Below are 15537 nucleotides of genomic sequence, written 5' to 3' on the forward strand. Positions count from 1 at the left end.
TCCTTTAGGGACAGGAGCACACAGCCTACATTTCTGCGATGTACTTTGAAGATGCTTCCCGGGGCAATGGCTTTGGGAGAAGCACAGCAGCAGGACACCGGGGCTGTGAAGGGGGGAGCGCAGTGCAGATGCTACAGCAGCTCACCGCTGAGTTATTCAGGCCATTTTCATTTGCACCGTGTGATGGTCTATCAAGCCCAAAAAAGACATTGTCGGCGTCCCTGTGGGCTCATCAGGGCCTGAAGTGAAAGCATCTGATATACGACGGCAGCAGTCCGTCTGTCCCCGCTGCCTGGACGCAGAGTTGCAAATTAGAGCGAGCGTGTTTCTCTGTACTGCTCTGACTCTACCAGAGATAGCCACTGTGAGTGGTTATAAGCACTTAAAAAGGGCGATGAAACCCAAGGCTGATGTCAGTTTGGGAGCATGGCAGGCTGACCTTAGCAGCCTACATAATGATGTAAACTAGTGGTTCTCGACCTTTTCAGGCCGCGACCCCCCAAAATAATCATATTTGAACTGGGGACCCTCCAAAATAATCATATTTGAACTGGGAACCCTCCAAAATAATCATATTTGAACTGGGGACCCTCCAAAATAATCATATTTGAACTGGGGACCCCCCACCCTGACAAGCATTGGAATTGTGGGAGTTGAGGCATTACATTTAGATTGACTCAGTTCCACAGATAAATACAGTATTGTGAAAATAGCAGATCTACAAGCTTGTATGAGCTTGTAGATTTCTTTCTTTCTTTTTTGGGGGGGATTAAAAAGGTCTTAAAAGTCCTTAAAAAGTCATTGCATTGTCATCTGGGGACCCCCCAAAAATCATGTGAGACCCCCCCCTGGGGGTCCCCACATAATAACCTGAACTGGAAAACAAACTACAAAATCATTACAAAAAAACTTTGTTGTATGACGAATTGTGAAAATCTACAAGCATACATGTACAATACAATGTATCACATCGCGATGCATTGTACGCTTGTAGATCTGCTATTTTAAGCATTTAGAAAATTGTAAAATGTGTTAAATGTTTTGAACTTTTTGAAACTGTTAACTATGATAAAATGGCAAAAATAGGAACGCCAGGTTGAAAGTGGATTACCCTGCGTCATTGCACTAACCGCAAGATGCCAGTAGGCCTATGCAATGCAGCAGATTATGCGACTCTACTGCCAGTAATTTGGAGTGTGGGAGAGGGTAAAAGAGTGGAGGCTGGTGATAAACGGTATAACTGTGCAAACACCTGCTTCTGCTAAGGGTTCCTTGATGGGTGGCTCTCCTGCCCCCCCCCCCCACACACACACACACACAAACAAAGCCCTCACTTCATATCCTCAGCTCCTGCATAGATTTAGCAAATGCAGATTACACACACAATATACACTGCTCAAAAGAGAGAAATTGCATAATCATAGTCCCACTGGCATTGCTCTGCAGGAGTCTAGTCGTGTGTCTCTGTTCCTGTCTGTGTTTCCGGAGCTTATCTTTTTTTTTTTAAAGTTAATATGTTGGCCTTTTTATGCCTTTATTATAGCTAGGACAGTAGGCTGACAGGAAATGGAGAGAGAGAGATGGGTGGTGACACGCAGCAAAGGCCGCTGGGATCGGGACTCGAACCCGCAACGCTCTGGCTACATTGTAGCCTAGGTGCCTGGACCGCTACGCCAGCGGTCCAGACCCCCGGAGCTGATCTAACCGAATTTCTTGTGCAGACATGCCAGTAGGCCACAGAAGTACCTCCACTTTATCACATAGTTTTATACTTTTGGAAAAATATTCATGTATGTCAAAAGGAGCTGTGATTGGGGCTGAAACCTTACCCAAATTTGTAGTCATAAAATCATAGATATGTCATAGACGACTGACGTCAAAGATTATGTCAAAGACTGGCATGGCTGCTCTAGCTGGAAGTGTTCAGTTAAATGCACCTAAAATGACATCCTACTGTACATCTCAGAATGGAACTAGGTCTCCGCCAGGTCAGGTAGGATATTGTGGGCCAGCAATGTTGGGAATTCGGCAATCAGGATGGAATATGAAACATCAGACGAATCCATCTTGATCACTTGACTATAGAGATAATGTGTACCGATTTGCATTTGTAGGAGTAATAGAAAAAAGGAAATTGTTGCAAAAATCGTCCTCCTGGTGGCGCTATAATAGGGAAATGTTAAAAGGGTGGCATTTGTTCCTCAACGTAGTGCCAACGATGCCAGAGATTATTTTATACTTCGGAAATACAAAAATAGCAAATCTATAAGCTCATAGCGCGTCACTTTGTGCCACGCTATGAGCTTGTAGATCTGCTATATTTTTTATCATGAAAATGTGTGCACATTTTTTAATAATATATATATTCTTTTTTTACATTTTTAACTCAAATCTTTGCTTCTGGGGGTCCATGGATAACAAAATATTTTGAGATGGGGTCCGCAGCAAAATACATATCATTTCGGGGGTCCTTGACATGAAAAAGTTTGAGCAGCACTGATATAACATACGTTTTTCAGAAAACAGTTTTTGAATCAGGTCTTAATGGGTTAGAGTAAGCATAAAGCCGCTTATACATCAGAGTTTTATGGGACCCCCTCAAAAATGATATGCTGCATCTCGAGGGGCTATCCCTTCAATACAAATCTGAGATTCTGTGACCTACCCTGACAGTGGTGAGGGTACTAAAATAAGTTTTATTTTAATTTATAAATAATATTCCATTATGTATACTGTATCTGTCTGTAGGACAGCCACCCTTGAGCTGATCTCTCTCACTGCCATCGCTCGCTACTGCTTTGTTGTGGGTACTTGAAAACAACTGACGTCACAGTAGTTAACAACCCATTGCAACACATTGTGCAATGCATGCACGACTCAAGTCGCTATCCACTCAAGTCGCTATCCCCCCAGTCTATTCAGCGTCTCAATGAGGTGCTTAACAAACTTGTCACAGAATACTACAACATTCATGCCTTTCAATAGGCAGCATGTTGGAGATGCAATTATCCCAACCCAGCGACAGCCTCTCTTTGCAGTCTGCATGTTGCCCATAGAATTACAATATATATGACAGGTACAATGACCAAATATAACGGCTTTAAAGGGATTTGGTGTTGGTCTTCTCACCCACAATTGTCGAAACGCCCTGGCTCCACTGTACCTCTCAGGCAAGCAAGTGAACCTTGGGGGACAGAGCCTTCAGTGTGGCAGCCCCCACCCTATGGAACTCTCTCCCAATGGAGATTTGCCATGCTCAAAAAAGGGACTCTTTTAAGGCTGCCTTGAAAAGACACTTATTCTCTCAGGCTTATGGCAATTAGTTGTTTGTTTGTTGGTTATTCATTGTTTTTGAAAGGAATATTGTCATGAAAGGCGCTATATAAATTCAAACTATTATTATTAATATTAAAGTGAGATTTCATAATCGAGTATTCACACAGCATGTGATGAACTGGGAGCTATAAATATTCACAGCCGTGCATAATGGTCACGCCGACTCACACACAGCTTAACAATGTGTCCAGTTCCACAATGAGTGAGATGTATAGAACCAGAATTAGGCAAATATGCAGATTTATAAGTCTGGCGAATGTGTCTGCTTATTCCTGTCCTAGTGTGTTCACAGTTTTATGCAAGCATTTTTAGGACCAGGGCTTTCATGCCTTCGCGTTGGTCTCATTCACAAAGTTCCTCAATGATCAATCAGGCCATACACTTGATAACCTAGTTAATTTTCTGTAGGCAGCATGCTAAACTGAACTAGTAATTCACTGCCCCCACTCACTTTAAATATGCATAAGCGCTGGTACTACGGTATGTGCTTTGTAATGTTTGTTTGGATATTCAGCCATGAAAATGAAATGCGTTCCATTCAATGCATAAGATCATACAGTATCAGTTTCAGTATACTAAAACTGACTACCTGACCTCAGTGCTTTGTAGTACGTACTGTTTTTGAATGGCTCAGACATGATGAAATGCATTCCATTCCATGAAATCGAAATCCACAATGTTCAGTTTCTAACATGCGCCAATGGTTCCACAGTCTAGAGGAGAACCTGACAGAACTGCACACAGGGTTTGTTATGACAGCGACACAAACCTATACATAAGATTACATACTGTAGCACAGCAGAGCACTCCGACACTAACAAACATATGGCTTGCACCGGCTTCTTGGAGCTCTCAGCAGCAGCCTCATGCAGTCATTAAGCCACTGTGAGTCGTCTGATGTTGCCTTGTCTGTAGTGATACCACAGGTGGGCAGTATGCAGTGGTGTGCAGAAAGCTCTAAGTGTGAACTTCAAAGACTGAGCACATGCAAGAAAGTGCGACACAGCATGTTCGTTTGAGCATACAAATTCCGACGCTGTCTATAGATGTCCTTTTTTTTATCCGTGCGTGCGTGCGTGCCTGCCTGCGTGCGTGCGTGTACACCGCTGCAACCACCCTATCTGTGTAAGTTCATGTGTAGGACAGAGAGAGCACGCACATGCATAGATATACAGTAATTAAAGAGGATTTGGGGAGGGATCATTCACTGGACCTTTTCAGTACTATTTCTGTGGGCAGTCTGTTTGAAGTCACTAGATTTGGGTTTAGGCTACTTTGTATCTACTTTGTATCTACTTGATTTGATTAACAAGCTGTGACAACAACCTTGGTCTATATCAGCTGTGTGAAGCAGGCTGTGTGCACAATTATGCATTAGAGAGTCTGTTAATCCTGATAATAAATGAAATGATGCTGAAATGAAATGTTCTGAGCACATTAGATGAAAATAACATTAGGTGAGCCACTTTTGTTTCCACACCAGAAGTGGGCCAGTTAAGGCATTACATGCCAGAACCAAACTTTTGTCCCTGTTCAGCCCTACTCTGGACTTGTAGTGATGTGTATTGAGTTGTGTGTTCTTGTAGACATACCTGAAGAACTCCACAAATGAGAATCCGTAACCATGTTGTTCAGCAATCCCTGCACATACAACATTGGCTGACGCACCAATCAGTGTTCCATTTCCTTAATGAAAGCGAAAACAGCATTAAAACAATGTCAGTTGAAAAGTAACTGGACAGTGCCAAAATGTATTCAAAATAATATGCGAGTACTCTTCATCTATTCAACAAGGTAATAAGGGTCTCATTTAATAGATGCCATCTCCAGATATGGTCAGTTTATTACCACAGACAAGCTGCAATCCATTGTTATACAGTACTTGACAAGGGAGGGTAGGAACAGAAAGAGAAATGACTTGAAAACTATTCTATGCACTGCTGCTCTCTATAAAGACGTTTACAAGTTCCTTTTGCCAAGTTATGAAGAGCAGAGAACCGTAGCAAATACAATAAGTAAATTCAAGCAACAATTGCAAATGCATGTATCCGCCTGATGGTGCAGATATTAGCATTATGAATGACTCCCTTTCTGTACTGCGTTGTTACAGTGAGTCATGTACAGTACGTATTCCAGTTGTGTGGATGGTCGCAGTGTACTACACATGAAATAATATCTTAAAAATCACTTTACTTTTCATTTTTTGAAACTTATGGCGTGTCTAATCGTTTTAGGTAACATTTTAGGTGTGTTTTAGAACATATCGTCTCTGTCGGGTGGAAACCTCATATGTTGTCCAAAACTGTTACAAAAGTAGCAAAAGCAGTAGTAGTTGATACTTTTGTGTGACACTGTGTAGAACGATCAAGTAGGTCGTTGATATACGAAAAAACACAGAAAGTTTGAATATGGAGATAGGAGGTTTCTGGCCCACGGCAACAATATTCAGCCTGCAGTCACAGCTGTCTAATACGGCTCACATCTCAAAAGGTGTCAGCGCACGGACGGGGCAGTGACAGCATCATACAGCTGATCAATAAGGGACTGTCACAGCTGCAGTTGATGAAACTGAAATGCCACGACAACTCTCTTTCTGTGTCCCTTCCCGCCCACACAGAGAAGGCCTGCCACGAGGTGAGCAGCGAAGACTGAATGTGCCAAGCTTGGGCTGCTTGTAACACAAAGCAACTTCCCCTCCCCCTCCCCGTGGGAAAGACACAGCTGTAGGTGTTGACATGGCACATGTCATACTGTATTATAAAGACCCACATCTTTAACCCATTCAATTTCGGGAACGCATCTCTGTCATTTTAGATTTCTTTGGCTATTCAAAAACAGCAGATATACAAGCTCATAGCGTGGCACCAAGTGCCGCGCAAATCTTTGAATATATATATTTTTAAAGCGAACATTTGTAACTAAAATATTGCTTCTGGGGTTCCCTGGAACAAAATATTTTACAAATGTTCGCTTTAAAAAACATATATTCAAAGATTTGCACACATTTTCAAGATTTTTCAAAAATAGTAGATCTACAAGCTTGTAGTGCGGCACTTGGTGCCGTGCTATGAGCTTGTATATCTGCTATTTTTGAATAGCCAAAGAAATCTAAAATGACAGAGATGAGTTCCCGGATTGAATGGGTTAAAAAAAATAAGTCTCTGGAAGGTGTATCTATACTACATGATTCAATTTAATTGTTTGGCCCAAAGCCAAATGAAACACATACTCTATACATCTGCACTATGTGTAAGGAGATCAGGGTTTACATGTGGGGATAAAATGAGACACTGTCACTCACCTCCCAGACAGGCTCCCATGGCCAATGCATAGATCAGGGGTTTCACTGGCAGGTTCACGTCTGCATCCTGACTCAGGTTGATGAGAACTGGAATCTGAGAGCACACACACACATATAGAAACATCATAAGACTCAAAGGCATGTACAGAATGCTATGTTTTATTAATGTCTAAATTTTCTTCTTCTTTTTTCTTACCAAACCAAAGGTCTCACTTGTTTAGGCTAAAGAATCATTACAAAATATTGATGAGTCAGATTTATTTTCTTTAAAATAATTTAGACCAGTGTAATTGAAGTTTCCATATGGATAAAGGAGTGATCAGAATCACAATGCGTAATGTGAGCTATCTGCCCCTTGGTGTCTGGCCTTTGTAAATGGACGTAAAATAGGATAAATGTGGCTGTGTGTGTTTTTGAGTTATAAGGGTATGTTCACACTGCCCGCCTGTTATGAAGAAAAAAGCACAGCCTATAGAGCTCTTTTTCTGCTGAAATTGTAAGATGCGACAAATCTCCCCCCACCCACCCCCACCCCACCCCCTGGACGAGGTTGTGATATGCCCTGTACCACTGTCGGGGGTGGAGGATGTCATGACATGCACCCACACACCCAACTGTGACCACCGCTCTCCTCCTCTTCTGCCTCCATGGCCGGCAGCAGTACGGGGCATATCACAACCCTGTCCAGCAGTTCTGTCAGGATGAAAGCTAACTTCAGCCTAAGCAAGGGACAATTTGATGACCTGTTGCGGAGGGTTGAGCCAGCATTCTCGAGACCGACAATTTATCATGATTGGTGACACGGTCCGTGTCATATGCACATTTCTCAAAAAAGTTAAACTATAGTCAACTTTTGAAAGCGCACCACCAGGCCAAGAAAAGTGCACTGACACCGCCTTTTGGTCACTTCTCATAGGTTTTAAAGTAAAAAGGCGGTGCCTAAGGACTGTGTGAACATTAATTCAGTGCTGTTGACCAGTGCACTGTCTGTGTACAAATCAATACACCCAGCCCTCTGCTGTCATGCACCAAGGCCATGCTGGAAAGTAAATGTAAAATGGTTTGATAATGAAGGCTATTGTGCATAATCTTTGCCACTCAATCAGAGAGGACGTCCCTTTTGGCACCCAAAATGTTCTTATCAACCCCAAGGCCAATTGGAGTGGGCCAATTCTCTCCCAACTTGCTACAAAAATCGCTCATGCAAAAGTATATAATCTCATCTATTTTATTTTCCACCTTCACATGTGTCTCCTTTTCTAATAATCATAAAGTGTTATATATTTCAGCTCGCAATTTACTTCTGGATGGTCCGTTTCAACAGCCAATCATCATCATCTGCGACAAAAAGTGAGCACCCTCTTTGACGCGAACAAGCTGGCAACGCAGGCTACGCCAATCATGTGCGAGAGATCTACAAGCTATGGGCCAGACGTGCTATGGGCCATACACCGTATCTTAGCAACAACGAAAGCGCTAACGCTCATTGGTCGTGTCATGCTGAGGGCAGTTTCCAGACGCCAGCATCGAATACTCGCTCCCACAGCTCGCTAGTCGCTGCCGCCATCACAGTCACACGCAGCAACTAGGGCTCCGTCATAGTTGTGCGTGCTGAGCTGGACAGCACAATCACCGTCATTTCTCTAATAAATCGCCCTGTCATTCATATTGTCAATACTTTTAGGTCACTGCAGCCTAATGGAATGAATGTTTATGTCCACTGCTGTGATAGCGTTCGTTGTATTTGAATGATTAGTGCCCAGGGGTGCTTAACATGAGCTAACGTTAACGCACTTTTACCGTTAGCATGTAGCAAATGGAGTCTGTACAGCTGTCGATAAATGAACACATGACGTCGGTGGGAGAGGAGATATTGTGTGTTTTGGACAAACAGCAGCGTGGTGCTGATGTTTGTTGTGCAAAGCTTAATGTCAGAGTGTTTGTGTTGGAGCGCCTCAGTGCGGCTGCAGAGTTCATGTGCAACCTCTTCCAGAGAGAGATAGAGACTAGAAACTCAAAGTTGGAGAAACAAAAGACACTGCTGGACATTGGACTTTCATATGGACATCGATCTACACACCGCAGGTATGTCTGTTACACACACACACACAACATCAAACTACACACTACAGGTATGACGCAGCGTTTGCATTCCAGCCAGAACGCCAACGTAGTTCCCATATGGTTTCAAGGTGGGCTAAACCATATGGGCCCCATGTCGGCAATGTCAGCGGGATCCACTTGAGTCCCAACTGGGATGCCCTTGTGGGATATAAGTGCGTTCTACCTGGGCCTTAGGTGGGCCCCACCTAGACAATTCTATGTGGGGCCGAGTTGGATCCTAACAGGGATGCCCATGTGGGCTATAAGTAGGTTCTACCTGGGCCTTAGGTGGGCCCCAACTAGGCAAGTTTATGTGGGACCGAGGTGGGTCCTAACTGGGTTTGCCCATGCAGGCTTTAAGTGGCTTCTACCTGGGCCCTAGGTAACTTGGCAATTTATGTGGGGCTGACATGGGTCCCATATGGTTTCAAGGTGGGCTGAACTATAAGGGCCTACAGTGGCCAATGTCAGCGGGATCCACTTGGGTCCCACTTGGGCTTGCCCGTGTGGGCTATACGTGGGTTCTACCTGGGCACTAGGTGGGCCCTAGCCTCAATCTCCAGGCTTTTATTTTCCTTCGCGTTTTGCTCAAAAATAAGAGGCTGGACCAGGCTGTTGACATTCCTGGCATAGGAAGTGGGAGTCAACTTTTCATTCCCAACCAACCAGAGTGCAGTGGGCGTCGCTCCAAATGTTGTGACGCCAGGGCTCTCAATACTGCACATTGGGGGAGGAGGAGGGGCAGGCGCACAGATCGGTGAACCAATGGGAGCCCACGGATGTTTTCTCTGGAGATTTTGAATCCGCCCCTCTATGCCAGATATCAAACGCGCTAGAGGGTCTTTACTGACCGAGCCATGGCCCCACTGGCCCTCATGACGCTACGCCACTGATATGCGCTGCCAAGTGGGCGCTACGTGGGCACGTGCGCTAGAGGTGAGGCCCGCACAGCGGGCCGAACAAATAATAATATAACAATATAAAAAAACCAAATATTAGTTTTTCATGTTCACCTTGTACACCTGGTGTCCATATTTTGGGCATTTCAGTATAGTGAAACTTTTCAAAAATCGTCAATATATTTACTCAGACACAATGCGTTGTGAGCTTATAGAATGGCTATTTTTGCCATACATTCCGTTGTATGCCGAAGTATAAATCAGGCATTAGTGGTTAATTAGAGTTGGAGAAGTCCATTCAGCAAATTAGAGAACAGTAAACCATTTTACCTGTACACAGTACTATCCAGAGGGAACTCTGAAAGTGTATAAATAATGGACCCGTACGGGTCAGACTTTACTGTGTATTGCTGTGTAGCAGCAATACTGCAGCAGTCCTTTTTGCCAGGTAATGACACAGCAGTCTATGCAACTTATACAGACTTGACTGCATTCAATAGCAAGGTTTTAACAAAATAAAGCAGCTAAAAGCTTCTCTGTGACTGCAGCTTTGTTTGTTTTTTGTTTTTTTTGTCGATGCTGCACATATTCAGTGTTCAGAGCACTGGGTTCAATTTGTTACACTGTATATGTCAGCGGTGGCATATTGTGTAAGGAAGGACCCACTTTGGGGAAAGTTTTGCTGAATGCCACACAGAATGCAGTATGCGGATGCTAATTACCACTGGTAATTTACCAGTGTTGCCATGTCCGCTTATTATAAGTGACTTTGGGCTTCTTTTTCTGTAAAGTTTCTTGTAAATATTGATAGCTGCGGGTTGTGTTTTTTTGGGCTTGTTTCTAAAGTGTAGTTGCATATTTGGGCTTGCTTCGAAATGTTAAAATTATTATTTAAACTAGTGGTTCTCAAATATTTTCATGTCATGGACCTGCAAATGAATATGTATTTGTCCCTAACCCCCATCTGAAAATGTGAGCCCTGTACCAGATTTGTGTTGTTGTTAGAATCTATCAAATATTCCACATTTTATTCCTCAATTTTTTTTGAATAGCAGATATATATAAGTAGATGTATACAGTATATAGGTTTAAGGTGCCCATATGGCCTAGTCACTTCTTTTGGGCTTGTCTTGCACGCGCGCACATTTTTTTTGCGGTTTTGGGCGGATTGGGTTAGTTATTTTTTCAGTTTTTGGTTTATTTATTTCGGTTTTAGGGTTAGAAAAAAACAATTTGATCATATTTTTTTTTTTTTACCCAAAAATCGTAGGCCCCCCCAGTTGGAGGCCCGTGGGCTGCAGCCCACCCTAGCCCAACGGTAAGTCCGGCCCTGGCTGTGGGAGTGAGTATTCGATGCTGCATGGTGTCTGGAAACTGCCCTCAGCATGACACGACCAATGAGAGTTAGCGCTTTCGTTGTTGCTAAGACACGGTGCACGTCTGGCCCATAGCTTGTAGATCTCTCGCACATGATTGGCGTAGCCTGCGTTGCCAGCTTTTTCGCATCAAAGAGGGTGCTCACTTTTTGTCGCAGATGATGATGATTGGCTGTTGAAACGGACCATCCGGAAGTAAATTGCGAGCTGAAATATATAACACTTTATGATTATTAGAAAAGGAGACACATGTGGTGGAAAATAAAATAGATGAGATTATATGCTTTTGCATGAGCGATTTTTGTAGCAAGCTGGGAGAGAATTGGCCCACTCCTGTGGCCGTGGGGTTGATAAAAAAAAATGTGGGTTCCAAAATGGACGTGCTCTCTGATTGAGTGGCAAGATAATGTATTGCGACCAGAGAAGGTGAAATAGCGCCATCTACTGGGCCATTAATAGGAACAGCAGGCTGAACGAGAATCCGGAAGTGAGCTTCAATTCCAGCGAAGGGGGTTTGCCCCTTGCTTTAAATAGAAGATCTATTTACGTGTTGCGACATGTTGTGAGCATGTAGATCTGCTATTATCGCTGAATGTTTGCCCCAAAATAGGGACGCTATGGTCCATGTGGTCAAATGTGGTCTGGTGAAATCTGTTGGATGTTACACACATTTTGAGTTATCGACACAAATGATGCTCCCATATTATACACTCCAATATTTCCATCAAGACATCAATATTGCTATAATCAATCACTTATACATGTACTTCTATAGGGCGTATAATTGTGTCTGACCCTGCTAGAGTCTTTATTCAACATAACCTCAGACACTGGAAGGTTAACATCTTCATTCTGATGGATCACAAATTCATTTATTCACTTATTTTACAGAGGATATTAAATCAGCTTCTACAAAAGATAAATCACTGCTATGGGAAACAACCAAAGCTTTTTCAAGACTCAATGTAACAAAAAGAACAATGGGTAATTTCGCGCATTTCTAAACTGTGCCAACAATTTGGAATGCATCATTCATACTACCTATGAAAGATTTACAGTACACTGCATCTCTGGCTGCAGCTGGGATACAGTCTGTCCTGTATGCATGTATCTCCACTCTGTGAACAGCATTTTTCATTAGGAGAAGTTGCTTTTTTCTTTAACCTACTCGCTTTGGCTAGCAGTAATAATCCTTGTAGAATTGATCACTAGCACTGCAGACCCGGGGGTTTGGAATGGATTCAGTGTTCATTTGCAGCACAACAAGCCAGTGTTGTGCTTAAAATTGTTGGCACAATTTAAAAATGTGCAAAATAAGCCATTGTTCTTTTTGGTCTACTTTGCAATAGAAAACGTAGTGCTAAACAACAAACCCCTCTGCCTAGAACCTCCACCCCCTTCCAGCTGCACAACTCAACTCCCATCGGACATCAAGAGTGATAGATATCCCAGGAGAAATTATGTTTTCTCACAAATAAAAGAAGATAAGCCTGGCCCGGATCGCTGACCTAGCGGTCCGGGCACCTAGGCTCAATGTAGCCTGACGGCACGTCGCGGCTTTGAGTCCCGTTTCCGGCGACCTTTGCTGCGTGTTTCTCCCCGTCTCTCTCTCCCTCTTTCCTGTCCATCTTGACTGAAAACTATCAATAAATATATAATATATATGCCTCTATTTTTTGGGGGAAAAGGCATAGTTTGAATTGTATGATTTATTTTCCAACAAAAACTATACGAACATGTTGATGAAGCAGGGATATACTGACTCTCAAACTATAGTAACGATAGTCTTGGTAGCAATATTGTGACACTGCAACAATTTATGACACATTTAAAAAGTTCTGTGAAAATATATATAAATGGAAGTTACATGATGATGCCCTAAAGTAAAAGGACATCTTTTTCTCCTCCCTTAATCTCCCCAGCTTGTCAGATAATCAGAAATCTACTCTGGATGCTCCTATATATAGGAAAGAGGTGCTTGAGGCTATTAAGCGGCTACAGTCTGGGAAAGCACCTGGGCCAGATGGGCTAAATAGTGAGTTTCCTGAATATATTATTTGACCCTCTGCTGAATATGTTTAACGATTCCTTTGAAAAGGGTGTCCCGCCTATGTCTTCGAGGGAAGAAAATATCTCCTTAATTTTGAAAAGAAATTGTTCTATTAAAGAATGATTTGCAGGCAAAACTCAAACTGGAACACCTTATTTCATTTCCAGATTTTAAAAGGCGGATAATGGATACGCTATTGTTAAAGGCTGTAATTCATGTAACAACATGTGCAGGTTACTGAACATGATCCAGTTTTTGGCTGGGCAGAGCCTTGCCCTACTTTCACTCTTGCGGAGGGATAAGGTTGATCCAGAGTGTTAAAAGTTGGCTGGAGAGAGAGAGAGAGAGAGTAAGAGAGAGAGAGAGAGTGTGTGAGCTAGTGAGAGAGAGAGAGAGAGACATAGACAGAGACAGAGACAGAGAGACAGAGAGACAGAGACAGAGAGACAGAGACAGAGACAGAGAGACAGAGACAGAGACAGAGACAGAGAGACAGAGACAGAGAGAGAGAGAGAGAGAGAGAGAGAGAGAGAGAGAGAGAGTGTGAGTGAGTGAGTGAGTGAGTGAGTGAGTGAGTGAGTGAGTGAGTGAGTGAGTGAGTGAGTGAGTGAGTGAGTTAAAGCTAATTTCTACAAAACTTTAGAAAGCTTGTAAGTTAAAACAAAGTTTTTTAACAAGCTACAAGATCACAATGCGATGCATTATGAGCTTGTAGATCAGCTATTTGCGTTGTGTGACACGATGCGCAACCCAGTATAAAAGGCTTGTGTTCTACATCAGTGGTCTGCCTCTTACCATGGTTGTAGTGAAGGGGATGTTATCAATGAGAGAAGACGCCAGGGCAGACACCCACATCACCAGGATAATAGCTACGGCCAGGCGCTGGTCTTCGGGCACCGCCTGAGAGAAGGCAGATAAAAAAGGGTGACGTGTCACTGAACCTTTCATCGCTACACCATGATAGCAGGCTACAGTATGTGAACAGGCTCTAGCCCACTCGCCCGGTCACCGCTTCAAATCTAACGGACCAATTAAGTTTATGGTTTTCGGCTGTGAACCTTGTGTCGGAGAGCAGCGGTTGAGAGAATGACGCTGTATAAACATATAACAGCCCATGGTGGTAGCCTATCATATCTTGGCAGTGCCGGCCCTTGGTTTTTGGGGGCCCTAAACAAAAGGTCTACAGTATATGGGGCCCTCTCTTCAGGTCAAAACCACTGCCAAAGCTCCAGACTGCAAAGTTTGCCTCCAATAGAAATATCTTAGGGGATACAATTATTTATTTAAACACATATACATATTAAAACAAACTAATGTAGCAGATCCGAACAAAGAACATCAATACAACCATATAAACTGTACGATAAAAGTACAATAAAAAAACCTATAATGAGTAAATACAGGCTGGGTTAGCAACTGAGTCAGCTAATTTTATTTACACAGAAAGATAATGTATCGGTGCTGTTGTGGTTTAATATACCAATATGCTCGTAGCTTATACCTTTTTCTCTACATACAGTATTTTCTCTTCAATTTGGTTTCTTTTGTTTCATCATGCAGCTGTACAGTGAACACCTGGCTAGGCTACAGCTGGAAGTAGAAAGACAGTAACAGTAGGCACTAACCTCACCTGTACTGCACCCACAATTCAAAATAATCCATCTTACTTTATTAAATGTAGAAAAATATACGAAACGAAACCTACAGTACTATTGTAAAAGTTGTGTGTACTGTTTACTATTTTAATTGATTGGCCTTTCTGTGTGTGTGTGTGTGTGTGTGTGTGGGGGGGGGGGGGGGGGGGCCTAAACAAAATTAATGTTTACTTTGTTTTATGTGTGGTACGGCCCTGTCCCTTGGCTCTGCTGGAAAACACAAGACAGAAGCAATTCCCATGACGCCACACACATATAGTGTCAAGTTGTTGGAGTCTTACATTCTTTTCCTTCAGCACACTTGCCCGGGTTCAAAGAGCCATGACCTCACAGGCGAGGATAAAGGTAGATATAAACCCCAATCTATCCACCCTCACTGTCCTGGCGTCCTCTCTCTCTCTTCCTCTAAAACTCTCCAGGGGAGGGAGGCAATGGCCTTATCTATTATATGCGGTCCATTGTCTGCTATTATTCACATTTTGGAGGACAGCGGGCAAGTTGGACACCAGAGCGGCGGGGCCACCTGTCATGTGGAATTATCTGAGGTAAAAAGGTCCACAGTCTAAATGTGAGTTGATGTGCCTATCACGCAGGCAATTTTGCCACTAAGAGACGCCATGCCTGCATGATCCACGCCACACAGGGATGTGTAAAACCCAGATTTATAGTTTGTCGTGCAATGGTGTCCTGTGCCGAGAATAGTCGACAAGCTCACACGTTGTGAGCTTGTCGATCGGCTATTCTCGGCATGGGACACCGATAAGCTACAAAGTATAAATCAGGCTTATGGGCTCAATGCATTCAGTGTGGGCAGAGC

General features: G+C 43.1%; 1 protein-coding gene across 1 annotated transcript in view; it reads right to left on the minus strand.

Annotated features, from left to right (window-relative positions):
* oca2 (oculocutaneous albinism II) overlaps window positions 1-15537 on the minus strand; it is a gene marked incomplete at its 5' end in the record, with an annotated part of 76137 nt that overhangs the window by 8843 nt on the left and 51757 nt on the right. The window contains 3 exons of the mRNA XM_080429740.1: window positions 4929-5022; window positions 6638-6731; window positions 13861-13965. Coding sequence (XP_080285866.1) covers window positions 4929-5022; window positions 6638-6731; window positions 13861-13965 — 293 coding nt within the window. The remainder of the gene's footprint in view (window positions 1-4928; window positions 5023-6637; window positions 6732-13860; window positions 13966-15537) is intronic.

This window comes from Gymnoscopelus braueri (genome assembly GCF_963280865.1).
Source record: "Gymnoscopelus braueri genome assembly, chromosome: 6".
Taxonomy (NCBI): domain Eukaryota; kingdom Metazoa; phylum Chordata; class Actinopteri; order Myctophiformes; family Myctophidae; genus Gymnoscopelus; species Gymnoscopelus braueri.